Below are 26,998 nucleotides of genomic sequence, written 5' to 3' on the forward strand. Positions count from 1 at the left end.
TTCCAACTAAAAATCTTAATTTATCTACTTAAAAAATAATTGTGATGTATAACAGAACTATATGTAAGTTTGTTCTGTATTTTCTGTCTCCTGTAAATGCATTATCATACTTGAAGAAAAAAACCTAGAGATTTTTAACTACTTGTGGCATATACAAACTACTCAGATTTCATCTGGATCAAGGCCTAAGATGTTATGAAAATTGTCAGTCAAGATGACTATACCCAAAGAATTCTTGTGAATTAGCTTTGATGACAACTGTTCTACTTTCCGGTACCCTATTGCAGCAGTTCTGGCATGTTAGCTACAGGCAGAAAGAAGGTTCTGATGTTCTCAGGAATGTCGAAATGGGGGCTCCACACTCACTGCACCATAATTTCATAGTTTCTGCCATGCACATTTTTAAAAATCTCTTACCCTCTAGAATTCCTAGCTCAGGAATTTCCTAACTCTTTTTCTCTCAGCAAATTTTTCTTTTTGATAGGATCCTGGCTAGTTTGTAATCCAGAAATTTTTATTGTATATTAGTTATTTTAGGCCATTGGATCAGTAATTCGGCATCTTTCATTTTCTGTTCCTCTGTTTTGCTTTTTATTTGGACCTATGGCACTTATCTCATTCCTTCACCCCCATCCCTCTATTAGGAAGAGCTTTTCCTGACATTTATTCCTTTTCCAGCCTGTTTCACCATAACTTATTAAACTCTCCCCACCGCTCACACTCCCCACCCCTCAACCCCCAACCCCCATCCCTTCTTGCCCTTTCTGGTTCCAGAGTCATTTGTCTTTTCAGTAGCCGTACATGATAGGTTTTTTCACAAGAATTATAATATACTGTATTGCACTTGAATTCTGGTGCTGAGAGACTGCTCCTGTCATTACATAGTGCAGCCTGCAGAGTTTCATTATACTCAGGTAGAGAAACAAGTGCCAGTGTTACCTACTCTTGCCCATAAACATTAGGGCTGATTTTTTTTTTTAGGAGAAAGAAAGCCAGATTTCCTTCTTTTCTGAAAGCCACAGTTAAATTTCATGTGGCTTTTCGTTTTCCACTTTGGGTACATTCTTCATCTCTCAACAAATGTGCTTCAGACAAACTTGCCAAAGGACACACAGCTAAGAAGATGCAGAGCCAAGACTGAACTTGAGAAAGTTAATGACTGAAAGAAAAATGCTCTTTTTCAGCACTTCCCTGATTTCGAATCAACTAAAGTGTAATGTCTCTGTGAAATCTGTTGTGACCACATTACTACAGTTAAAGGCAAAAAGTAATGGTAGTGTAATAAATGAGATGGATACAGATCTATTCAGAAAGAGGGAATGTGTTGATATGGGACCTTTTGGAATATAATACTTTAAGTTCCATGAAAAAAAAGCCTAAATAGAGTTCACTTTACTCAATATGTTTGAAGTTCTAAGTAAATATGTAAACTGATTATGTTATAAATGTGTTAGGGGAGTTTCTCATTTAGGCAATCTTACAGTGAATATTTAAGAGCAAATCATTCCTTATTTCGATTTTCAGTTTTGCCTCTGGCATACCAGGTATCATTTAAGAAGGCTATGCCTGTGAGGTTGCATGATCATTAACTAGTTTGTAATTTCTCCAACATGTATTTGAATACTGTGGTGCTTCATTGTTTCCCAAATGTTAGTATTTGCATACACTTTCACAATCTTCATTACATTGCTGCTATACAGCACCTGTATTGCTGTTTACTTACTTTTTTTCTGTGAATTGGTTCACATTTTTAACTCAAGTAGATTAATTTTTAAAAGAGACTTTGTCTCACTACTGTAAATGTGAAATCAGCATAATTCACAATAAATAGAAATTAATAGTAAAATATTATTAGATTGTAGCTAGATACTATTCCTGTTGAAGGCTTCCATCTGAGGAGGATTAGAAAGCATTTTAATAGTGTGAAAGACACGTTCTCACCAGACTAGAGATATAACCTTGTAATCATAAGGATTGACAGAGAATTGAAAGGAAATAACTTTCTCACAAGGCAAGTCAATGTTATTTCAGGCTGTTTCTGTGTACTGTCAAAAATCCTCTTACTACCCACAAAATACTGTAACCCCATCAAGTTTTCAGAATGAACTCAAAAACTATTCATGAAAGCAGGAAAATCTCTGATCTCTGAGAAAGTCGATATCTGCTCTCTTTTGATCTGGCCAAATTCATAAACTTGGTTCTGTTTCCAGGCTAAAGAGGAAATGATGGACAATAGAAGCTACTCTAACATGCCAGACAAACTGCCTGTCTTCAGTGATTCCTCCCACTTTCCACTGACCAGGTCCTTCTATCTGGACCCCATGGTCACGTTCCACCTCTACCCAGAAGGCCCAGTGCCATCCCCTTACTCGGAAAACTTGCCATTGCTGCCTTTTTCCAGTGACTCCCTGATTATGGAAAATTATGGTGAACCCTGTGCCTTCTCCTTCCCAATGCCTTATCCAAATTACAGAAGGTGTGACTATGCCTACGGGCCAGCCTTTATCCGGAAAAGGAATGAGCGGGAAAGGCAGCGGGTGAAATGTGTCAATGAAGGCTATGCCCAGCTCCGACATCATCTGCCAGAGGAATACTTAGAGAAACGCCTCAGCAAAGTGGAAACCCTCAGAGCTGCCATCAAGTACATTAATTACCTCCAGTCCCTGCTGTACCCTGATGAGGCTGAGACCAAGAATAATCCCAGGAAAGGTTCCTCCATAATGGCAACCACCACCCGCCACTCGGACTCCATTTTTAGAATCATTTGATTCCATGTTTCCAAATAGAAACACTTTCACAAAATGTGGTCCCCTACATTATTCAGTAGTTTCCTTAATGTCATTTTTGTGTGGGCAGATAATAGTTTAAATGCTAACAGATGCTGGATATGTTTTACTTGGATTTCAGATGTACTAAACATTATCTTATGTAGACTGAGAAAATGCTTCTTAAGCTTTGGTGATTTCTTTCAAGAACATTAGGGAATCAGGAGTCCTAAAAATTCTCTATGCCTCTCAACTTGCCCTTCTCCCACACTTGGCCAGAGTCTCAGGTGTGAGAAACTCACAAAAGTAATGTAAAGGATGATTAATGCCTAGTCAATGCCTCTACTGCACTTTGCAGATGTTTAATGCTAAGCAGCACAATGAACCTTTCTTGATTTGTCAAAATTTGGTGAGTTTTATTACTTGGAGTTAGCAAGAAATTTACACCTTACCCATAACATGATGGGGAAGTATTTTGGGGCTAAAGCAAAAGTAATTAACAAAACCTTGTTGTCATTTGAAATTATTTCAGAATCATCTTTGTCCTGCATGCAGCAGACATCCTCTGGTAGCTTAGTGTAGGGCCTAAGCGGGCAGGCTCTGCAGTCATATTGCTCGGTTTACATTCTGACTTTGCTGCCTCTCCCTGTGTCTTTTCAGTTTTTCATCCACAGAATAAGAATAAGAGTAACAGCAACTACCCCATATGTTTATTATGAGGATCACCAGCACCTGACACATAATGTTTTTATAATCATTATTTTTAAAAATTATTATTATCCTTTTTTTGTCCATAGCATCATCATTCTTCAGGTTCTCTAGGCCAGATAATGTGGGAAGGACAGTGATCCCACCTGTCTTCGAGTCTTCCTTCAAAATGTCTATTTCTGTTCCCAAGATGAGCTTCAACGCTTCTGTCTTCCTTAACCCCCAGGTCCCATCTGTCACCAAGCCCGGGCAGGACTCCCGACACACTGTCACATTCATTTCCACTGTCACCTCTTTTATGAAGTCTTTCCATCACAGCCATTACTTGTTCCTTTATTTTGCACACATATTTCCTTGCCATTCCCTTGCTATTTTGACTCCCCTTGCACACTTGTCTCTGTCTTCAGTAGACTGTGAGCTCCTTGAAGACAAGGACAAGTCTTAGTCAGTCCTGTATTTCCAGCACACAGAAAAGAGCTCACATCAGGTAGGTGTCAAGAAATATTTGGTGGTATTTTTTTTTTCTATTTCCATTCTGTCACATTGTGTCTGGATCACTGTTAACTCCCTGGCCTCTCAGGCTCTGTTCTCAACTGGTTCTATTTTCACTCTAATACTCTTTCTTAAAGTATTGTGCTGGCCAAAAAGTTTGTCTGACTTTTTCCATACGATGCTACAGAAAAAACCAAACGAATTTTTTTGCCAACCTAATATTTCATGTCACTTCATTGCTCAAACCTCATGACAACTTCCTTTTGACTGTGACATTGTTGGACATTCATCTGCTTGATTTTCAAAGCTCCCACCAGTTTGGCCCCTTCCCATTGATTTTCCCATGACACTCCATTCCTCCCCCTCCAAAAAGAAAATCACGTGTTGCAGATGCATCCTTCTCTCTTAGCTCTTGCTTCCTACCAAGATGGAATGGAATAATCTTTTTCCTTTCACCAGTGAAATCCCACCTATCTTATTCAGGAATCCTTCTCTCATAGCCAGAGATCTAATTAGTCTTTCTTAGACTCTAACTTTGTGTACCAAATCACTCAGCCTTTTGAGCAACAGTCATTCTCCTGGCTGCAAAGTTAAGCTCTGTGAGGGTAGACATCAGTTAGGATGCTTTTGGCTGGGAGCAATACAAAAATCTAACAAAAACTGGTATAATCAAAAAAGGGAGGATTTCCCTGGTGGTCCAGAAGTTAAGACTTTGCACTCCCACTGCAAGGGGTACAGGTTCAGACAAGGTTCAACACTGTCACCAAGAATCTGTGTTCTTTAGATCTATCCTCTCTGGGAACAGCTTCAGTGTCCCAGAAAGACTGTCAGGAGCTCCCAGAACTATAAGCTTTCTTATTTATGTATAGGAGGAAAGGTAAGTTCTATAACCAAGATTTCTAACAAAAGTCTTGAGATTCATGCTGACTGGAGAGGCAGGGGACATGCCGATGCCTTAGAGGACAGGGGATGGAATGTGCTGGTGGACACACATCAACGAGGGGATACAGCCAGCCTCTCCCTACCACTCAGATTCACAACAGAAACAGGAACTGGTGGAAGGGGGGAATAGATGTGGTAGAGACACTCACAGATGTGCAAAATGGCTGTCAGATGCCTCAAATACCAGTCTCCTCTGGATGTTCAAATGAAAGTAGAATCTGGACTTCTGCTCCTTTGGTCCCTGGTGTCCACTCCCACCACCCTAAGTTATCACCACACACCTGCTTCTCAGCAGCCCCGTGTCCTTCAGACAAACGTGCTCACGCTTTTGGTTATTTCATTTTAAACTACAAATTCTATCTTAAGAGTCCTTAAGCCAACCAGTGGGTTCCCTCCACTCCAGCCTCCTGCCCACAGAGGAGGAAGGCAGATCAACAGCCTTAAGACTGTGGGTTTAGCCCCCTCCCTCCCAAGACTCTCCTAGATCCAGGAGGGCTTCCCACCGCCACTGACTCTTCAGCAGTGGAGAAGCTTAGCTTCTGGGAGCTGATGCTACACTGGCCGTTCTCAACACCACCTGTCAACACCACTCTCCAGAGAGGCGGTGAATAACCAACCCCCCACCCTCCCTTCCCGCCCATGCTGCCCAAGGCCCCCCCGTCTCCCCTCCGCACATGCTCAGTGCACTCCCTCTGGCCCAGCTGGCTGTATCCATGGCAACCTGCTTGGCAACCAGGAGTCGGTTGGTCTGAGGCCGTGAACTCCCAACTGTCTGAAGGGACCCAGGCTGAGGTGGGGGAGTCTGGTTGGGGCTGTGGTAAGTACCCTTGGGGTCAGAACCGTGGGCTTGGGCAGGAGCACACCCAACAGGGCCGAGCTGGGCTGGGCCAGCCGAGTGTGATCTCGGGCCCCGGGTGGCAGCTGTCGCCTCTGAGCACATCTACGGAGGCTACCGCCCTGGGCTCTCAGCTCGGTCGAGTCAGTCCTCCAGGTGACCAGGTTAGGAGGGAAGTCTGTGGTTTGGGTTAGGGGTCAGTTTGTCATCAAGGGCTGGGATCTGTAAAAGGAAGTATGGTTTTAAACCCCCGAAGTCCCTACAACTGGGGTGGAGGTGGGGGGTGGTGGTTAAAAAAACTAATGTGTATTGATTGAGCTACTTAAAGATGCCAGGTGCTTTCCACAGATCGTCTCCAGGGCGTTAACTGACGCACCCAGGTGAAGTGAGCACGCAGCCAGCAGGCGGTGGACTGCCAGCTGGGTTTCTGGGAAATCACAGCTCTTGCTCTTTCAACCCCTCCCCTATTTCCTGAGCGGAGTCTCCCCGGGCAGGTGATGACTCTGGGGACACCCTGCGCGTGGTGGGAGCGGGTGGGGCCGCGGAGAGGCTGCAAACCGCAGAGCTGAGCGCAGCCTTGAGCCAGGCGCCCTCTGCTGGGCTGTGGGCTGCAGCTCAGGTAATAGAGCCGCTGGTTCTCAGGTGTTTTCGCCGAGGTCTATGGACTCCTCCGCGGGGCCTGGGACGCCTTTGCCCAAATACTGCAGCGTGGCCACGACCCTGAAGGCCCCTGCCTGGGCCGGCACCGCTCCTCCCTGGGACCTCACCTTCACCTGCCCCCTCGCCTGCCGAGCACCCTGGCTGACCCGGCACAGCCTCCTCACCAGGTACCCATCTGTGCTTCTTTTTTCCTCTCTGTTCTTGGCTCAAGATGGTGGGAGACATGATGGCCCAGGAGAGAGAGGACTTGCTTCCTGGGAAGGCCGAAAAGGTCCCTTACCCGTGTGCGCTGAGTTCCTTGGGTTATTATAATCGCCCCAACTGTACTCACGATAAATAAATAAATACAAAGAGACTTGCCTGGCGGTGCAGTGTTTAGGCATCCAGGATTCCACTGCAGGGAACACGGGTTCGATCCGTGATTAGGAAACTAAGATCCTGCATGCCTCCATGTGCAGCCAAAATATAAATAAATAAAAATAAACTCTACCCCCAGCGACAAGGGTTGACATGGCTTTTGTCCCACTTTGTAGCAGAGGGGCTGATGTCAGAGTTGGCATGTGTGGGAGAAGGCAGGCATCACCAGTTATCAAACTTCTGGCTCATTTTATCATCTTCTCTGAGACTTGCCCTGGCCGTCGTATATGAGGAATTAGGTGAGGTGAGGTCGCCAGATCCCTCCTCAGGTTCCCCCAGTTGTCTTAGCTTTTTGTGAATGGTACCCAAAGTTAGCTGTCTACAGTGAGAATACAAGAGGAGAAGGGAACCTCAGCTGATAAGCACATACAAATTGTGCAAGTCCCATGCTATTCAAGTCAGTCTGCCCAGGCTTGAACCTTACAGCCCCCTTTCTTGTTTCACCCATGTGGACCATTTCCCTTCAAAGCCAGAGTTTAAACAGTCCTGTATCCTGGCTTGCCCACAAAAAATAAACACTTTTTTTTTTTCCTGGAAAACTGAAACCTGATTCAACAATTCCCTGTGGCTTGGTTTTGTCTACCAGAGTCCCCAGAACCAGCTTCTCCTTTTCTCTGTCCCTCAGCCTCTTACTCAGCCCTGTGCTTCCCCTGCTCAGATACTTCTTCCTCTCTTCCGACTCTATGGTGCTCAGCCTCCTTGTAGTTTTGCTCCATTGTCATCACCATCTAAGCCTCCAAACCTCATCCTGGGATCCCACACACCGCCTCAGGATTTCCCTTCCTGGAAGAAGGCTTTCCTGGCCTGCTATCTAGTTTCAGAACCAGTGAATCTGGCCATCCCGTTATGTATCAAGGCTAATCCCATTCTGATTACCTTAAAACAATTCCCAGGCCTTAAACAGCAATTCCCTTCACTTTCCTCTCCTTCTTTCTCTCCCAACAATTTACCTTATCTTACCGGAAGTCACAGATTGCCACTCTTTACAGGGTCTCCTGTTCCATATCACCTTAACTGTCTTGTTCACCCCATGGTTCTGCTCAGACCTAACTTTGAAATGTGTTTCTTGATGGTTTTAGGGCTCGCTTTTCTCTACTTCCCTAATTCCATTTGCTTTTCCCCAGATACGCATCTTACTACCCGTGTCTCCACATTACTGACCCAGCATGGCAGGGGCCTGGCTGGCTGGGAAGAGTTGGAGAGGCTGCTGACACATGGGTCCTGGCAAGAAGGGAACCAGATGGCTTTTATTACAGGGCTCAGATAAAGGCTGCTCCAGAGGCAAGTCCCTCAGTCCCATGTCTCCCTGTATGCTCCTCTGGGTGGCCCTGCCGTACCTGATATGCCTCAGCTGTTCAGTTTCTTAAATAAGCACAGATCTTCCATGGCCAGGATGTGGAAGTGAAAATGTAATGTCAGTGAGCGCATCAGTTTGCTAGGGCTGCATAACAAAGTGGCACAAACTGAGTGGCTTTAACAATAGAAATTGATTCTTTCAGTTCTGGAGAGAACCAGGTGTGGTGATTCTGAGGGCTCTGGGGGAGGATCTGTTCCAGGCACCTCTCCCAGCTTCTGGTGGTTTGCTGGCAATCTTTGATGCCCCTTGGCTTGTAGAAGCATCCCCCCGCACTTGGTCTTCATCTTCACTCGCTGTTCTCCCTGAGCTCATGTCTGTGTTCAAATTTCCCCTCTTTATAAGGACACCAGTCATTGGATTAGGGGTCCACTCTATTCAGTCATACTCAGTGTGACTTTGTCTTAAGTCATTAAGACTTAAGTGTGACACATTTTGAGGTCCTAGGGGCTCGGACATGAACATGAATTTTGGGGGGACATAATTCAACCCGTAACGGTGAAGAAAATGTACAGTAGAAGCACTTTGTTCAGGAAGATTCGGTGTGTGGCGTTAGGAGCACCAGCCTAAGGGAAAGAGGAACCTCACGTGCACCTGTGTCCTTCCTCATGGGGGCACGGTCCCTGTGTGCTGGGGCCAGGCCTGGGCTTTACTTTGGTGACTGCTTGCTTCACTGGGACTTTTCTCTTTCTTTTCAGAGTCAGACTTTGTGAATGTGGGTCCATAGAGGGAAAACTAGTGTGATTTATAAAAAAGTATATATTATAGAATTTCCAATCAAAAGTCATTTTGTCATTTTCCAGTCACTAATATGTGATTTCAAATGAAATATCAGCAGGAGTTTGCTCAAATATATCTGTCTGGTGACTAGATAAAAGTTAATTTGTAACCACACTTTATCTCTCTTCAAAAATCATACTGAGTCCTCCAAACAGCTTGTTCTTTTAATTAGCTCAGGATTCCTCCTGCCCTCCCTGTCAGGCGGTTCATTCCTTCCTTGGCCCCACCTCCTGTCATGGACATGCAGGCAGTGCACAGGGCTGCCCCGGGAGCAGCCATAGCTGTCCTTGCCTGACAGGGCCTGTGGGTGATACCCCACCCCCTGGCCGGTCCAGGACACAGGGACAACATTACTTGGGAGGGCTGGGAGAACAGGGCTTTGGGGAAAGATGGAGAGGACCCAGTTTACTCCTATGAATTGCAGACCAAAAATAAAGATAGGAGAAAAGAAAAACAGGAAAAGAAAGGGCACAGGAAGAGAAAGGCAGGAAGTGATAAACAAGAGCTGCCACAGCAAGAAGCAGAGGGAGAGCCTCTGCCTCGTAGCTGGCCTGTCCCTGCCGTAATGGGCTCCAGCAGCACCTGGCCTGGCCCCCTTCCCTAGCTGGCCCCTGCTGTGTGGGAGGGAGACCCTCAGCCTGGCTCTGGGCGATGTAGGGAACCATGAGGCTCCCTGTAGTACTTCCTAAGTCCAGGTATTATTCTGAATATTTTCCTTCCCACAGTTGGAGAGGCAGGGGGTCCTGCTGGTGGAATTTGAGGCTCCCCTTGTCACAGGCCCAGAGCTGCCAGCCCAGCGGCAGAGCGTGGTCTTTGAGGAAGATGTCATTCAGTTCTCGCCAACCATGGAATACTCACTGCAACCTGGGGACAAGGTGCTGGCACCCTGGGGCCCCGACCAACAACGCTATGGCCCTGGCACTGTTCTCTTGGGCTTGGAGGCAAGAGACCCCCAGAGAGGTAAGGGAGCTGCTCTGGGGCTCCCCAGGAGCCAGGCTGGTGATCAGGCTGAGGAAAGAGCAAAGCGGGTGTCTCTACAGCTTAGGGGTCTTAGGGGCTTGAGGAAATCCTTACCCTTTCACTTGCAGCTTCATCCCAAGGGTAGCCACAGATAGACAAATCATAATTTTCTGATTATAAAATATTTTTTATCAGGGCAAAATCACCCAAGGCTACTATGTCTATGTTGGTTACCTGACCTATGGTGTGGTGAGGTTATCCAGAGGTCACACCTGTACTCATGACTGGTCCCCCACCATGTCATTTCGGGACGGATACAGTGTCCCCTTGTATGGGGCCGGCCAGGCAGCATCATAATTCAGAGAACCACAGAGGAGGCTCCTCCTCCCCTCCCCCTACCTGAGGAGGCATTTTGGTTTTGATGAGAAAACTGAGACATGGAGGCACAGGATGGGGAGGTAAACACGAGGCAGGTGAGGAACGTCCCTGGCGGGCTTTGCAGGGAGACTTGCGCCTGAGACAGCAGGCAAAGCTGAGGGGCTCTCCTGAGGCTTTGCTTCTGGGGAGAAGAGAACCCTTACCCTTGATGTGGAGGAGGCGGTTGTAACAAAATGTTGCCCTTCTCTGTTACATAGCCTCCCCCAAAGAAGAAGAAATTACTGTTCACTTCTGGAATGGCAAGACAGCGCCAGTGCCTCTCAGAGGGGTCCAGTGGGTGCCCCCGGCTGTCTGGAAGAAGGCTGTGGACGGGCTGCACAAGCCTTACACCAGGGAGCACCCCAGGCCCCTCGTCTGGGCCCCTTGCTGCACTCTGGTGGGGCCGGTTGCTGGATTGGTCACCAGTGGGCTTCCTTGGAGCCCTCCATTCGTGTGTGCTCCCTGCTACCCACATGCCAGCTGTCAGCTGCTGGTCCAGGGCTGCCTCTGCTGCTGCCCCCTGGCTGGACCCACCTGGTGGCCTCTAATCAGGACCTCAGGGGTCGCAGCCAGAGAACCTCCAGAAACGGAGCTGAAGCCCACAGCCCAGCTTTTGCCCCTGGAGAGTCCTGAGGAGGAAGAAGTGGCAGTGCAGGCTCCCATGGCTGTTTCCTCCTCCTCCGCCTCCTCTTCTGAAGACGAGGATTTGGAGAATGAGCTGGAGATGGGCCCCCCTCAGAGGCTGCTGGTGGACAGCACAGTCAACACGGACCCCGTCCTTCTCGAGAAGTCTCCGAGGAAGCAGGGTGGCCTCTGCCAGCCCGAGTGGAGGTACTGGAGGAGAAACGGGCCTGAGCCGCACCCGGGGAAGCCAGGTAGGTCTTTTCCTAGGGTGGGGCTGAGGCCCCTGCCTCCCGTCCCCTCTGCAACCCACTCCTTGCTGGGTGGGGGGGGGGGGGGGTCCTCTCAGGAATCTGATACTTGTGTCTGCTGTGATGGAAACTGGAAGTAACATTGGGGGGTGTGGTCATATTGAAGGGAGGCTGTGATAAGAGGGAAGTAGTGGGCTTTATTGATTAAATGGAGACCTAACAAGAAAGGATGGGCCGATCTTGGTGCTAAGCTTTGCATCCCTATTTGACAACTGTACTTTCTTTTTTCACTAGTTTCACTGCCATTGTCCGTTTCTACCCTCCCCTCCTTCACTTTCCTTGGAGGCTGTGATTTTTCTCTACATGTGCAGTCAGAATGCCTCCACGTGTTGATTAGAGTCTTCAAGGCCCTGAGAACTCAGAAACTGGTCTTTAAACATGGGTCATCAGACCCTACTCTTCATATGAGCCCCTGAGGAAGTCAGAGTGGGAAGAACCAGGCACAGCCTTAATCATCTCACTCTACCAGGGAGAGGGGAGGCAGTGTCACTGTGAGCAATCTGCAGCCACCCCCGAACCTCTACCCAAGCAAAGACCCGTGTGACATGCCCTTGTAGGTTTAGGGTACTGTATCACTGATAATGCCTCATGCCATGCAATTTAAATTCCCAATGTGGCCCAGAAAGAGCAGATGCCTAAGGCAGCTGGCAGAGCTTTATGAAGGAGATGGCTTGCCCTAGCCAGCCCTAGACTAGATTCTTGGGGCCCTGGGATGACTAATTCACCTTTGGTGAACTAAGTGAACATTCAACCTGGGGGAGGGATACTGAGGGTTAAAGAATACCACTGCTAAGGGTGTAAGGATCTGTAGATACTGCCCACTCTGGGACTCACTGTGAGTCCCCATTTGAAGCCATTGCCCTATTTCCAGGATACCTGCTTAATCAGAACCTGTCAGCCTACAGGGATTTCAGTCTTGCTCCAGGCATAAGGACTTTATTAGTCTTCCATTTCAGGAAGCTGAGAAATTGTTTCTACAGTGAGAAACTTTCTTGGTGACTCCTCTGAATCCCTGGCCTTTGGGGTGGGCAGGGACAGACATATCAGTTGCTGATTTGCTTTTGTTTGGCTGCATTGGGTCTTAGTTGTGGCATCCAGGGTCTTCATCATGTCATGTAGGATCTTCCCTGGTGCAGCACATGGACTCTCTAGCTGTGGTACATGGTTTAGATGCCCTGCGGCATGTGGGATCTTAGTTCCCCAACCAGGGATTGAACCCAGATCCCCTGCATTGCAAGGAGAATTCTTAACCACTAGACCACCAGAGAAATCCCAACTGCTGTTGTATTTTATATGATGGTTCCTTCCTTAGGTTTCAAGGTGTGATCTTTCCCCCATGTCTGAGAGGGAATAACTAGAGGGACAGGAATCTAGCTATGACCAGTGGAGCTTTTCCTCCACTCTCTAAGAGGACACTTTGTATAGAAAATGTCAAGATGGGGCAGGGAGAGCTTCCTGGACTTCTTTGCTCACAGTGAAAGGCCCTGGAAGACGTGCTTGAAAACAGGTTTCTATAGGTGTGCCCTCCAACAAGTGATAATATAAAGAAAATAGTGCCCAAATCTAGAGTTTTCAAGTTAAATTCTCCGTAGCTTCCACTGCCTCCTGCTTCAGCACAGACTTAGAGAAAGAAAAGCTGTACCTATCCAACAGGGAGTAGCCTGTGGGGAGCAACTGAGATAGGATGAGGCCTTGCCTCATGGAGAGGCAGGCCAGTGGGGTAACCAGAGGGCCATGGTGCGCAGACCTGCCCTGGTTCCAGGCCTACATTCCCATGGCTTGCTCCATGGCATTCTATCCAGGCTGTTCCAAACCCAGCTGAGTCCAGACCAATCTTTCCTGGCCCCAGTGTACACTGCTCGTATCTCCACCACTCAACCACCTACACCTACATTCAGCCTCTTCCCCCATTACTGTATTTAAACAGATCCTCTCTAAAGTACCCTGCATCCCCAAATAAATTCTAATAATTGGCCATAAAGAGAAATAGAGTATCTTCAGGTACTTGGCCTGGCTTTCCTCTAGGTTATTGGACCATTTGTTATGCTCCAGGCAAAGGTTAATTCTTGGAGTGGAACCATGATAATCAGTGAGCCTGCCCTCTGCCAAGTCCCACACCTGCACTCAAAGCTATGGAGAATAAGCCCGACCAGCCCTCATCCCAGACGGAAGCTGTGCCTTACTAACCAGTGAGATGAAGCGTGTAAAAGGACATGTGTGCTGGGCTGGAAACCATGGCGAACACCAGAGGTTTTCTTCTCTCCCTTCCAGATCTTGTTCCCTTTTAAGAAAATGTGCTGCTTTGCTTCTCCTAATTGTGCTTGAGTGCCACCGAGAACTAATGCTTGCCAGTCTGGTCTGAGGCTCTGTCCCCTAAGGATCCTCTTGTATGGGTCCCCCCCGCCTGCCACACTTTTGGCTCCTTTTAGTTACAGGCTGAGAGGTCACTGTCTGATCCTAACCTAACAAACCTGGGGGCAGGATTCCTGTCAGTAGACATGCTGCTCTCCTCCCTCACTTATGACTGAAACAGGGTTCAGACAGTTAAAGGATTCTGTGATCCTTGATTTAGTCCTACCCAAGTCATCAAGACTAACCCCATCAACATGGTAGCATATTCAACTAACTGAATTTTGGGTTCAGGAATAAGACTCTGCAGCACCCAGAAAGATGAGAAGAGCAACAGACAGCAGAGAGAGAAACCTGCTGCAGCGGGAAGTCCCGGGGAGCTGGCCCTGGACGTCACTGGCATGAAGCCGCTACAGATCCTGCCCAAGCAAGCCGAACGCAGAAAACTGAGTCAGGGTGCTGCTGCACATCAGGGGGGCCAGAACTCCCCCTAGACTAAAAGCCCCATGGATTAAGGTAAAGCAGAATGGCTGGAAAGGGGTTTCTGAAGGGCTCTCTCCATGGTTCTTTGATCTTTTGGAGTCAAACCCACAATCTTGCATATGATTTCAGAAGGCTTGCAGAACCCACAGATTTCATCACTGGCTTCTTGGGGGTACAAGGATCCCTGTTTAAGTGACCCCTCTACCTGAGGATGGTGGGTATGGGTCTGCTTTGCTAGGCCTTCTGTCCACGAGTCTGGTCCTCACTAGGAATGCCAAGACAGCTCTACTTAAAACTTTGTTTTCATCATATAAAATACTGGCCTTTTTTCTGAGGCAAAACTTACGTTCAAAACAAGGTGAAGTGTCCTAGGCAGTTAAACTGAGATGCAACAGTACTGTTGGTGTGCTAGCTTAAAGACGCTTAGGACACAGCAATGACTTCATAATTTTAAGGATCAAAAGTCACTGATTTTTAAAGTCAGCATAAGACTCTCAGTGTTTGTTTTTTTTCTCTTATAGGAAGCTAAAGAGTAGAGGTGGAGCTACAGAGTGGCTGACAAGGCACCCTTCAGCAGAAATGGCATAGTCAGGGCCACAGATGACAGTCCAGTGAGCAGCAGCATCTTCACCTGTCCTGAGGGGCACAGGAGTGAGGTGCCCAGGGCTCCCTGCCAGGGGCCGGGTGAGACCTGCTTGAGGATGCCTCTTCCACAGAGGCTACAGAACATGGTTGGCCTGCTTTGGGCAAATGTGTCCACAGCCTCTCTGCTATCTTTTCATAAAGCCTCAATTGTACAAGAGTGACGTTTTGTTTCCCTTCTTAATTCCAATAAAAAGGAATTTTCTTCACTTCCAAATCTCTCCCTTTATTATCATAATTAACCTTTGCTTGGAAATCAAGCTGTAAAAACTATTCAGACAGCATCATTACATTATTACTTTCAGGCAGAAGAGGGTGAGGGGACTTTCAAGTTAAAATAGGCACTGAAAGAGACACACTCCAGGTCCTAGGAAGGCTGACCCTCTACAGTCAGCACTAAAGGCAGGATTGATGTGTACATATTAAGAATATACAGTAGCTTTATTCTTCTTGATACTTAGAAAAAGGTGATGTGATGCCTGTGATGGTCAACTTCATATGGGGAAGACCAAGTCCACACTTTGTCCCGAATCAACTGCTACCACGTGAGTCTTTTTGGTCAAGTCATCTGCACCCACAGTGACGGAATAGGTCCCTGGATATACCTCTATGTAGAGGTCCTTAGAGATGTTCTCAGCCTGCAAGGAAAAGCAGATATTACCAGTTTAGAGGTTTTATGTCCTGGTGCTGTCAGGGCACCTTGTGTGTGATGCAGTGAGAGGCACTAACGAGGGAGATGGAGGTTTCGCTTTCTACACCTGGCTTGGCCACGCAACAGGACTGCCACTCAGGCTGGTCTCACCCTCTCTCTATGCTTGTCTCCTTAATGCTAAAATCAGCTCACAAGAATGTATGTGAAAATGCTGAGTTGTTGCAGGAACATGAAGAATCATAAAAGGACACACTGGTTGGAGTATAAAGGTAAGAATCAGGTGGAGGGAAAGGCTAATGACTATTGCTTTGCGGCTCGAAAGTAGGCAGTGGCACCTGTTAGCATAGACCAGCAGTAATGGCAAGGCACTGCGAGATGATGCAAAGCATTCTTTTTAGGTGTGCTTTGCTAAATTCATTATTAGAATGAAACATTTCTCCTAAAGCTGAGACTATGAATAGATCCCATTTTGTCATGCAGCAAGTCGGCCGGCTAACGTCCTCCCTTGGAGGGCTGGTTCTCCCATACAGATGGTCCCTGACTTACAACAGTCTGACTCATGTGTTTTTTTGTTTTTTTTTTTAATTTTACCATAATGTGAATGTGATATGCATTCAGTAGAAACTGTACTTTCCATTTTGATCTTTTCGCAGGCTACTGTGATGCTGTGGCAGCAGTGAGCGATCTCCCAGTCAGCTGTGCAATCTCGAGAGTAAACAACCGATACACTTATAACCATTCTGTACCCACACAACCGGTCTCCTTTTCACCTTCAGTGCAGTATTTGATAAATTACATGAACTATTCAAAACTTCACTATAAAGTAGGTTTTGCGTTAGATGATTTTACCCAACTGCAGGGTATATAAGTGTTCTGTGCATGTTTAAGGCAGGCGAGGCGAAACTATGACTTTCAGTCGCTTAGGGATATTAAGTACACTTTCGATTTATGATATTTTCAACTTATGATGGATTTATCAGGATGTAAGTTGAAGAAGATCTAAAGTGCAAAACACAGGAAGCTGGAGTTAAGGAAAAGACTTATGTTTAGAGCTGAGCTGAGCACAAGCCATCCTGCAAGGACAGACTTCAGGCCTGGCTTGGAAGGGTCAGGGCAGATATGCAGGCAGAGGAGAGGTCCCAGCTCAAATGGCTAAAGAGCAAAATCACAAACCAGAAAAGAGCCTGTAATTAAGAGCCAAAGCTTCTCTCCCACAGCGGGGAGACCACTACATGCTCACTCAATGCTTAGAAGAAGCCAGAGACAGAAGATGTCATTTCTATACCACTCCTGGGGATGGGGGACCAAACTACTGGCCAGTGAATTCTGCTGGGAGGACTACATGGTAATATTTATACTTTTACGAAACTTCCTCTCTTCCCATCTTACAAATGAATTTGAAGCCAAGTGTTTCCAAAGATGCTTTATGCTATATCCTTTCATGCCCAGTTACTGCAAAACTGGAGGCTTATCATTTAAGTGACGTGAATGTGTATAAGGCCACAACTATTTATTGATCATCAACTATGAAAAGAAAAGGTTTCAGGAAATACAGCTATATTAGAATCGGCAGAAAGTCAAGGATGCTCTGTTTGTCTGCATAAAAAGGGGCAAGATTGGCATCTGTGATTTCAACACTGTGAATATCAGGAAAAAAAGCATTACCAACATCCAGCCAGTATTGGAGGCATCTAAGCCTAACAACTTGTACTAGAAGCAGAATAGTCTTAGTTGCTAGTAACTCTAGTATATTCTGAATCCAGGCTAGGAGTACACTGTAGACCAACAAAAATTAAACTACTACTGCAACATACAGGGTTCCACTCCTCAGAATTCAGCCCTTCCAAGTTCCGGAAGATTCCCTGGGTTAATGAACTAATGAGTATTTTATCCTGAAAAACTCATCATTGTATGTTTTCACACAGAAACATTTGTGGAAAATAGGAACAAACTCCTTTAAATGTTTTGGAACCCGATCTAGCTGAATGTATATGGTTCAGAATTTCAGCCATGGTTTTCACTTCATAAGCAGGAGGGTCAGGCCCCTCCTGCTGCTTAAACAGATGGTGAAATTCCAGCAGGGCCCAGTGCCAGCCCAGCTGAGCTGCAGGAATGGAGTTATGAACGCTCTGCATTCTTTCCGACCACAACTATGAATTGAGGCACAAACACTATCTCTGAAATTTCAAGGGAAGGAAGGATACCAAGAAAATATAATTTTACAGTCAACTAAAATGCTGCACACTTTCCCCGAGGGTAAAAATATCCCAACTTAAAAATAATATGGATCCAACACAAAGAACCCTGTTATAACCCGGTCAGCTGATTCATGGACAGCAGTGGTGGGGAAGCCCGGTGCCCTAGAAGTTCTGTACTCACAGACTGGGATGCCTTCAGCACACACTCTGACATCTGATGCATGCCTTCAACACTACGGCCTGCGTCTTTTCTCTGAAGAGAGAGGTAGAAACACTGATGAAGGCCCAAACTTTGACTTCTGGATGGTAAAGAGAAATTTTTTCCTACTTAATGAGGAACTAATGATTGTACTGTCACTGTTTTCCAAGTTGTCTCTAAGTTCTTAAGGTTTTTAGTGATTTCTGTGAAGTACTTTTAGATGTTTACCATCATTACCTTTTATCCTTACATGGGCTTTGGAGAAAGACAGACCTGAGTTTGAATATTACACCTGCCATTTATTGAGAGGGACAGATTAATATCTCTTAAGTCTTGATTTCTAGGCTATAACCTGGGGATACTAGACTGTAGGAAAGATTTAAAGTGCAAAAGTGACTGACCTTTAACAGGCTTTCAGAAAATAGAATTCTCTTCTGTGCTTCTCCCAGCAGTGGGAGTACTAGAGAGGAAGAGACTGAACTGAGAAAGTCAATTTCCCTTAGAGTCATCAACTTACATTATATAGGAAGGGAGGGGAGGGATACAAATGACTCTTGCACACGTGTAAGCTCCCTTAGGGTCAGGTGCTCTTAAGGGGGCCTGGATCAGGTCAGAAATGGGAGCCCTGGATCCAGGCCCTGGTGCTGCCACTCGCACCCCAGGCCAGGGAAACGGGAGGGACTTCTGGCACACAGCCAGTCCTCACTCATATCCCTGTGGCCACTCTCCTGTCCCTTCTCAAAACAGAGAGGTCAGGAATCCAACCTGTGGATTAGACTCTGGACTTAAGTTTGCTACCTTTGAGTGCAACTAGAGGACCTAAAAACAAAAACAAAAAAAACCAACTCTTCCCAGAAACAATAACAAAGGACTCCTGTTGAATCAGTTCAACAAGTAGAGTCTTTTAGACTTCCCAGAGTGACATGTGGTAAGACAGGGAATTCATAGTGAGAAGCCTGTAACTGTTATCTTTAGGAAAAGGATGTTGTTAAAGAGACCCCCTCCTTGCACTTCCTTTTTTGAAATTACCAAAGATATGATACTTATCACTACTTTATTTAAAAAAATTTTTTTTTGGTAAAATACATGATGATTAAAAGTCTCTTTCATATCTCTAGATGTAGAAGAGGATATCTGAAGCGTTTTTGTTAAGCCTGCTCAAGAATCCCTTGGCCCAGCATTGTCACTGAAGATCCTATAGTGGCATCAATCGTGTATTTTGGACAAAAACTCCTTATTTCATGTTCACTGCTGTAAATTCTCCAAAGAGAAACATTTCCATAAAGTGCTGTCATGTTGAGTCACCCAGCCACCCAATAACACAATCCAGCAGAAGCTCCAGGATGTAGGGCCTCCCAGTTTCGGAGGCTGAGGGCACAGCACAGCTGAGAATACATACCTGACCACTCCCTGCATCAGAGCACAGGTGTAGCTCCGATGTCCCTCTGTGATAGCGGTAGACGTGGGTTGCCCCTCCTTCCTCTGGTGCAGATGAGTAATATTTCTAGAGAAGTAACGTGGAAGACATTGGGTAACCAAAGAGTCTGGTCAGATTTTCAAAAAACACCCTGTTACTTGGACAAATTATGGTTAAGAAGAGAGGCAAGAGAGCAAAGGTAAATTACCCGCCCTCCCAAGAAGCCTCTTAAGTCATGTAACAAATCTTAGCCTGTGTAAAGTGACTGTAGAGAAGGAAACTGCAGTTGGCATTACTTTGCTGCCATCTGCTGCCTCTGCAGGGCAAGAACTCTGGCAACTCAAGCTGGGTAGGACCATGCTCTCTGCCAGGTTAAATAGTTTTCACAACATCCTCACTCTGATATCAATACACAAGCCATTTCATCTCTATTCATGACAAGTTCTGACAAACAGGTCCGTGTTTACTAAGTCTCAGGCAAGGACAAGAGAAGAGAGAGGTGCATCTGTTGGCAATTTAGAAATACAACAGGAAATACAACCACTAGACAGTCGTTCTCCCCATGTGGAGGAGGGGAGGGAGTAATCTCTGATTTAGGCAAAATCATCCAAAGGATCAGAAAGCAGTTTTTTTCCTTGTCTACTTCCTTCCTCCCCCTCCAAGTTAACCTTAGACTTGCCCTTGATAGTGACTAATGTCAAGGATATCATAAGCTTGCCTGTTTGGAACAAAGGGTAGGGACAATGTTTAAAGCAAGAGACCAAAAGAATGAGAAGCTGGGAAAAGCGCATCAGGACATGAATCTAATGATGTAACTTAGGGGCTGCTTCAAAATTCTGAAAATGAACTCAGAACACTGTTCTTAATTCTATCTCTAGAGAGCCAAGGAGTTCTGAGGCTCCATTCTTTAATGGAGACTTGAACTGAAGCATGAACTGAAAACCAAAGTGAAGAATACCAATTTGCTAAACCTCAAACCAAAGACAAATATTATTCCTTTTACTGAACCATGAACCAAAGTGTTTAACTTCATCACTTGATAGTAGAGCCAAAGTTATGGATTTTTCTAAAACCATTTCACAGAATAAGAACATAAAAATACTCTCTGAACCGTATCCCATTGGTTGGAATCCTATTCTTGGAGTCGTAAGGATTTTATAAAAGATGTAGAAACATTATTTTTTTTTAATTTTAATATTCATTATGAAATTGAAAAGCAGGAATAGAAACGAGGTATTTTCTTCCTTCTGTCATAGAGACCAGCACCCTTACACCCACATAAGAATCATAAAATGTTAGGCTGGACAAGACCACAGAGTCTGTTTTAAGTCCTAGAAGACACAGAGTACCTTCCACGCAGGTGATTTTCTTGAATGTTGGCTGGTCCACCTTCAACATTCCCTTAAAGTACTTAGAGATGACCTTAGTGTATGCTTTTGAGAAGAGTATCTTTACAACCTTTGTTCACCCATTTTAATGAATGGGACCGAAAATCTCACATAGGTCCTCTGCGCTACAGTTTATGGCAATTTTCTGGTGTTCATCTTTCAGTGGAAACTGAAGAAACTGACTAAAAGGGCTGGAAAGGACTTGAACATTGTCAATTTACCACAGGGAAGGTAAGGCTGAGAGAAACTAATTGGCCTAAGGCATTAGAGCCAGGAAGTGGCAGAATACAGGTCGGATTCCTGGGATGCCGCCCCTGCCATTAAGCCACACTACCTCTGATGAGGGCACTGCGTCTGTGCCACAAAATCAGCTTTGTAGCCAACAAGTGATATGGACCCAAAGGGACGTACTTAAAAACCATGTTATCAGGGACTTGGAAAAGAGATTAAAATCTAATGGAGGGATTTTGTTTCAATTTTTGCTTTGAAAACAGACTCAGTTCCAATTTAGAGTGATTCTACACATTAAAAAAAATTTTAGTTTAGTTCAAAGTTTTAAAAACTCCTTATGTTTGGTCTTACTTTGGAATTCAGCAAATAAGCACCCACATCCCCATCTAAAAACAATAGTGAGGGCAGAACTTTTCTGCCTTGTTCATTGCTGTAATCTCCTAACAGCTAAAGCTAGGCAGTCTATATTTGTTGAATGAACTGTAAACTGGATTTATCACCTGTTGTAAATCCTTTACTAATTACAACCTGCCCACGAAGGCAGGACCGGGCGAACAGACTGGGTGCAGATTCTTCCTAAATTCTACAAAAATCCACTTTGTGATCCATCAGCAGGCAGATCAGGGGCATGCTTTGGCTTACACCAACTTACCCCACACTGACTTGACGTATAGTTCATGTATTCAGCCATTGTTCTGAAGGAAGCACTGAGGGACGGGTGTCTGTCTTCTCTCTATTTGAATAAATGGCAAATCACAGGTGAGATCTGTATTCCCTACTGGAGAAGGAAGTCATTTTGGAAATACCTTTCTTTTTACTTTTTGAAAGGCCTCTGCAAGTTTAAATTAGTAAAAGGATCTTATTGAGAAAGAATTCCAACTCTAAAAGGAATACGCACAGATGCAATTTTTCCAGGATAAAGGTTTGTTGGCTTTCCTCGAGTATCAGATGATAGCCTCAAAGAATTGTGTTAAAAAGTAACCAACCAGGGCCGAGCACTAGCGGTACCTAGCGGTGTCCTAAAGCTACCCACTAAGAAACTGTCAAATGTCAAGAGTTGTCAAGACTTTCCGGTTCACTGTCCTGATACACAGCAGCTTCCGCAAGCGCAGGCTCCCTCGGGTCCCAGCGTGTGGCGTGCCCTGGTTCTCAGCAAGCCGCTGCTGAGGGAATGAATGGGCTGGTCCACAGCACAGAGGCCCTCACCTTTCCTGGGAGAAGGCGCTGGGGGCTGGCTGCCGGCCCTCTTTCTCCGTAGTACCGCACCCGGGAAACGATCCCCACGCTGCCTTTGGGAAGCTCCACCGAAGGCCAGTCCACCGCCCTCCTCTTGGCCCGCTCCAGCACTTCCTGACCCAGCCTAGCCGAACGCTGCAGGGAACGTCGGTCCACCCCGTTCAGCGCCGCGGCCACCAAACAGCTCTCCATGTCTCCCTGCGAGGGAAAATACACACAAACACGGGCGAGTCAGCGGAGCGCCGGACGCCGCTCCATTTCGGGGTCGGACCCAGAGCCTCGACCTCCCTGGCGACCACTGCCCCCGGCTCCGCCCAGCGCGCTCTCCAGCCAGCGCCCTGTCAGGGCCTAAGGCGTGCGCTCTCACTCCCTCCATTTCCATGGCCCCCTCCTCTCGCCTCAGAGCCCTCACCCAGTCGGCCTCTCAAGGCGCATGCGCTCCGCGCACAGTCGGCGAGAGAGGACTGGTTCTGGAACACCCTGCGCCGGCGCAGCAGGCCATTGGCCGGGTGGTGGTGAGGGGCGTGGCCGGTGCGGTGGAGTGTGCAGCTTGCGACCCATACGCCTTCTTGCGACCGACTTGCAGCGTCTGCGAGCCGGTTGTCCGGTTATCTGCCTGAATGCAGGGGGCGGGGTCTGGCGGCGGGCGAGGCGGGGGGACCGGTGGCGGAAGCTGTCTGTCCACCTTGCTGCAGGAGTCTCTGGGTCAGGACCTGGCCCTCAGAAACTGTCTCCACCGCTTAACGCGGGGAGAGTGTTAGTCGCTCTGTCGAGTCCCACTCTTTGCGACCCCATGGGCTGTAGCCCGCCATTCTCCTCCGTTCATGGAATTTTCCAGGCAAGAATCCTGGAGTGGTTGCCATTTCCTTCTCCAGGGGATCTTCCTGACCCAGGGATCGAACCCAAGTCTCCTGCATTGCAGGCAGACTCTTTACCGTCTGAGCCAAATACGTTCTAGCGGGGAACCTGATGTAAAGCCAGGTGGTCCCTTGTTGGGCTAATTGTGGGGAATAATATGCATGCCTTCAGGCACCTCGTAATGCCGTGTCTTGGGATATCGCTACTCTGAAACGTCGTTTAGTTGAGGTGATGACCAGGATAGGCCAAACAGTGCAGGTGCCACAGTGGCATTTGGAGAAGGGAGTCCAGCAGGCTGTGGGCTCTGGGATGGGCGGCCCACAGGGCCAGGGGCACCTGCATTGTGTGTTGTTGAGTCGCCAAGTTGTGTGCAAGTCTTTGTGACCCATGGACTCCAGCATGCCATGGGTTGTGTTTAGGGTCTCATAATCCCCTTGTGGTAGCTTCCTCACACCTCCGGTGAGAAGTACACACTCACATCATTTTCTTTTCTTTAAAAATTATTTATTTATTTATTTTTGGCTTCACTGGGTCTTCGTGGCTATGCACGAGCTTTTCTTTAGTTGTGGCCAGCGGGGGCTACTTTTCGTCGCCTGTGGGGGCTTCTTACTGCGGCGGCTTCTCTTTGTTGCAGAGCTTAGACTCTAGGGCACGTGGGCTCAGTAGTGGTGGCTGGCTCCCAGGCTTTTTAGTTGCCCCCAACTCACACATTTTTGAAGGCCGTTTCTGGGCATGGGAGCTCACCTTTCAAGAATAACGCCCCCCCCCCCCCCCCCCCCCGCCCACGTTTAAGTAAGGAGCTATGCATCCTTACCTTCCACTCCATGCTGCTGGTTATCTGGTAGGAGATACAAGGTCTCATTGCTAATTAATGACTTGGCTACACCACCCTGGCGCGCAGCAAATCGCCGCCTCTCAGGAAGGACCAATTTAAGAGGACTTTCTCAGTGCTGAGCTGAGCAGTGCTGAGCATCCTCAGCAGATGGCTTGTTTAGCAATTCTGAGTTACCAGGTGTGTATGAGTCTTTAGTACAAACCCCATCTGCCCTTTTGTTCATTTCCTGGTTTCCTCTCCCTGAACGAAATTGAATGGAAATCTTCATTATCTCTGGGATAGTTTTCATTGTAGGAGTTTTCTGAAACTTTATCTCAGTAAGTGTTTATCAGGTACCTCTTTTAGAGCATAGTGGTTATATGCACAGGGTCTTGAATATCCAGTCTGTAGAGCTGAGTTTGAATTCGGACTCTGCCACTTTTTTGTTGTGTGATTCCAGGCAAACAAATTATTGATAACTTCTTTGAGCTTCACTTTTCCTCATCTCTATACTAGAGAACAGCAACAGTACCAATTGCCGTAGACTGTGAGCTTGAGGACAGGCACCGTATCTGTCTTGTTTACTGAGTTTAAAGTGAATCTAGTATTTTCTCCCTCACAGAAGAGGCTGAAAATAGGATTGAATGCATGAATAGGGCTGCTGTAAGGATTTTGTGAGAAAATTCCTATATAATACTAAGCACAATGCCTTGTCAAGAATAAGTACTCCATTGATGTAGCGTTATGTGCCAGGTGCTATCCTAGGAGTGGTTGAGAATACAAAATACAAAGGAGAGTTAAAAAGAGATGCACATAAAATCTGTAATGCTAGAAACAAAATATTAACCTTTTGTTCATAAGCTGTTTGCCATAAGAATGATCCAGATAAAGTGAACAAATAAATATTGTTCAGCTGGAGGATCAAGGAAGGTTTCATAGGAAGGAAGCATTTGAGCTGAGCCTTGAAGGATGGCCTAGGAATTAATGGGAAGGGGTAGTTAAGATACCTGTTATCTGTTCTCATAATGACTGTAGGTAGGGGTGAGATACAATTCCCAGGAATAACCTATATTTTCATGATTTTTTGAAAAAATATTGTGGTACTTAGTCCAATCTAAATTATATTTCAGTTCAGTTCAGTTGCTCAGTCGTGTCTGACTCTTTGCGACCCCATGAACTGTAGCACGCCAGGCCTCCCTGTCCATCATCAACTCCCGGAGTCCACCCAAACCCATGTCCATCAAGTAGGCAATGCCATCCAACCATCTCATCCTCTGTCATCCCCTTCTCATCCTGCCCCCAATCTTTCCCAGCATCAGGGTCTTTTCCAATGAGTCAGCTCCTTGCATCAGGTGGTCAAAGTATCGGAGTTTCAGCTTCAGCATCAGTCCTTCCAATGAACACCCAGGACTGATCTCCTTTAGGATGGACTGGTTGGATCTCCTTGCAGTCCAAGGGACTCTCGAGTCTTCTCCAAGGCCACAGTTCAAAAGCATCAGTTCTTCGGCTCTCAGCCTTCTTTATAGTCCAACTCTCACATCCATACATGACCACTGGAATATTCAGTTGCAACTAATTTCCCCAGAATTTAGCATTTAGAAATATATGAGAAAGATGATGCTTAGAATGAAACTGAAACCTGAAGATTAACATGAAGTTAGATCTTTGCATTTATTTTTATGTTTATGAATATAAATATATAGATATATTCTTCTTCCCTGGTGGCTCAGCAATAAAGAATCCGCCTGCCAGTGCAGGAGATGCAGGTTCAATCCTTGGGTCAGGAAGATCCCCTGAAGAAGGGAATGGCTACCCACTCCAGTATTCTTGCCTGGGAAATCCCATGGACAGAGGAGCCTGGCATGCTACAATCTGTGAGGTTGCAAAAGAGTTGGACATGACTTAGCAACTAAACAACACAATGATAGATATATATACTGTAAACTACAGATTAAGGGAATACTTTTTCTCTTTTTTGAGATAGGATGGGAAAAATTATGGACCATGCCCTGCCATCAGGACCCTTGTTGATCAAACACAGTCCAAGGCAGGTACCCCTGAAAGCCGCTGGTGGAAATGGAACTAATCGGGGGAGCATATATATGGTCATTGATGAAGACAGAAACAGTTGGTATAAGTCTTTCATGATGTCTCTCTTCATAAAATAAATTCATTGCAGATAACATAGAAGTTATTTGTCTAGGTTATATTTGGGGGAATAGATGAGTTGGAGGAAGCCTTTATTCCTGAGATCTGAGGAAAGAGATCGATGTTGTACTTGGGACCTTTTGAGAAAAAACAAATCTAGTGAAGAACAGTGTAAATTCTTTGTGTAAATTCCTTTTCTCTGTGGGGAGGGGGAAAAAAGGGTTAAAAACAGGTTGCAAAAGTGGATAGCATGCCAGTTAGACAATGAGTTATACTGTACATACCAAAGAATGTATAAATCATTTTGTCTGACAGGTGGTATTTTTAATCCTTCAGCCGACTTAGAGAGCTTTAGAATCATTATAGCTTTGTAAAGTAGTATTAGTCATTAGATCATGACTGGGTGAGTCATTAGATCATTCATTTTGCCTGATTACATCAACTCATTGGGTTATTGGGGAATGAAAGAAACTCATTATCAAAATTGTCATCTTGACTATATAGATTAAAGAAAATGAATCCAACTTCTGAGAAGTAGCTTTCCCAAAATGTTAAAAATTGACTGGAAGTTAAAAAAATTGGTTGCAGAGCCGGAATGACTAGTGAAAAGTTTTATCACTTTAAAAGCTATCAGAGATTAAAGGAGTAGTAATTTAGAAGATATATAGTTGGAATCCAGTTACAGTTTTTTAAAAACTACTTTGAGGCATAATTTGCATGTTATAAAATTCACTTTATTGAACTATACAATGTAATACATTTTAGTTAATTTGTGGGATTATGCTTCCCAGGTGGCTCAGTGGTAAATAATCTGCCTGCAATGTGGGAGATGTGGCAAGGAGACCTGGGTTCAATCCCTGGGTCTGGAAGATCCTCCTGGAGAAGGAAATGGCATCCCACTCCAGTACTCTTGCCTGGAGAATCCCATGGACAGAGGAGCCTGGTGGGCTATAATGCATGGAGTCACAGAAAATCAGACATGACTGAGCAATTCAACAACAACAACAACAACAACATGGAATTATGCAATCATCACCACAATCCAGTTTTGGAACATTTTTATGACCTGAAAAAGATCCCTAGTGCCCACCATAGGCAGTCAGTCTTAGCTCCCACCCCTA

The 26,998-nt window shown here is 46.0% G+C and overlaps 3 protein-coding genes across 4 annotated transcripts; 2 read left to right on the plus strand and 1 right to left on the minus strand.

Annotated features, from left to right (window-relative positions):
• The first annotated feature begins 2,222 nt into the window (after window positions 1-2,222).
• On the plus strand, window positions 2,223-2,768 carry ASCL3 (achaete-scute family bHLH transcription factor 3). The gene has a single exon (XM_061132729.1). It carries the CDS (start codon window positions 2,223-2,225, stop codon window positions 2,766-2,768), a length of 546 nt encoding a protein of 181 aa, XP_060988712.1.
• Window positions 2,769-5,546: 2,778 nt separating this feature from the next.
• Window positions 5,547-14,732, plus strand: C1H11orf16 (chromosome 1 C11orf16 homolog). The gene is made up of 6 exons (XM_061143319.1): window positions 5,547-5,898; window positions 6,385-6,569; window positions 9,679-9,913; window positions 10,549-11,205; window positions 13,906-14,127; window positions 14,616-14,732. The coding sequence occupies exons 1-5, from the start codon at window positions 5,547-5,549 to the stop codon at window positions 14,103-14,105; spliced, it is 1,629 nt and encodes a 542-aa protein (XP_060999302.1). The 3' UTR covers window positions 14,106-14,127; window positions 14,616-14,732.
• Window positions 14,733-14,946: 214 nt separating this feature from the next.
• AKIP1 (A-kinase interacting protein 1) lies at window positions 14,947-22,621 on the minus strand. 2 transcript variants are annotated; one of them, XM_061147948.1, is made up of 6 exons: window positions 22,470-22,621; window positions 22,028-22,255; window positions 21,474-21,554; window positions 19,185-19,289; window positions 17,768-17,839; window positions 14,947-15,374 (listed from the first exon to the last, which is right to left on the minus strand). In XM_061147948.1, exons 2-6 carry the CDS (start codon window positions 22,247-22,249, stop codon window positions 15,231-15,233), a joined length of 624 nt encoding a protein of 207 aa, XP_061003931.1. In that variant the 5' UTR covers window positions 22,250-22,255; window positions 22,470-22,621; the 3' UTR covers window positions 14,947-15,230. The 2 variants fall into 2 exon arrangements, with proteins under 2 accessions (XP_061003931.1, XP_061003936.1); XM_061147953.1 differs by lacking the exon at window positions 22,470-22,621 and adding an exon at window positions 22,456-22,468.
• Window positions 22,622-26,998: the final 4,377 nt, after the last annotated feature.

Source organism: Dama dama, chromosome 1 (genome assembly GCF_033118175.1).
Source record: "Dama dama isolate Ldn47 chromosome 1, ASM3311817v1, whole genome shotgun sequence".
NCBI classification, from domain to species: domain Eukaryota; kingdom Metazoa; phylum Chordata; class Mammalia; order Artiodactyla; family Cervidae; genus Dama; species Dama dama.

Excerpts from the sequence above, each read along its gene's own strand:
- C1H11orf16 (XM_061143319.1), top strand. The coding sequence starts at position 5,547 with ATGCTGCCCAAGGCCCCCCCGTCTCCCCTCCGCACATGCTCAGTGCAC. Across the intron at positions 5,899-6,384 it reads CGGTCGAGTCAGTCCTCCAG|GTGTTTTCGCCGAGGTCTAT; the intron begins GTGACCAGGTTA and ends GCTGGTTCTCAG. Across the intron at positions 11,206-13,905 it reads GCCGCACCCGGGGAAGCCAG|GAATAAGACTCTGCAGCACC; the intron begins GTAGGTCTTTTC and ends TTTTGGGTTCAG.
- ASCL3 (XM_061132729.1), top strand. The coding sequence starts at position 2,223 with ATGATGGACAATAGAAGCTACTCTAACATGCCAGACAAACTGCCTGTC.
- AKIP1 (XM_061147948.1), bottom strand. The coding sequence starts at position 22,249 with ATGGAGAGCTGTTTGGTGGCCGCGGCGCTGAACGGGGTGGACCGACGT. Across the intron at positions 21,555-22,027 it reads AGCGCCTTCTCCCAGGAAAG|AGAGAAGACAGACACCCGTC; the intron begins GTGAGGGCCTCT and ends TTATTCAAATAG. Across the intron at positions 19,290-21,473 it reads ATACGTCAAGTCAGTGTGGG|AAATATTACTCATCTGCACC; the intron begins GTAAGTTGGTGT and ends TTACTTCTCTAG.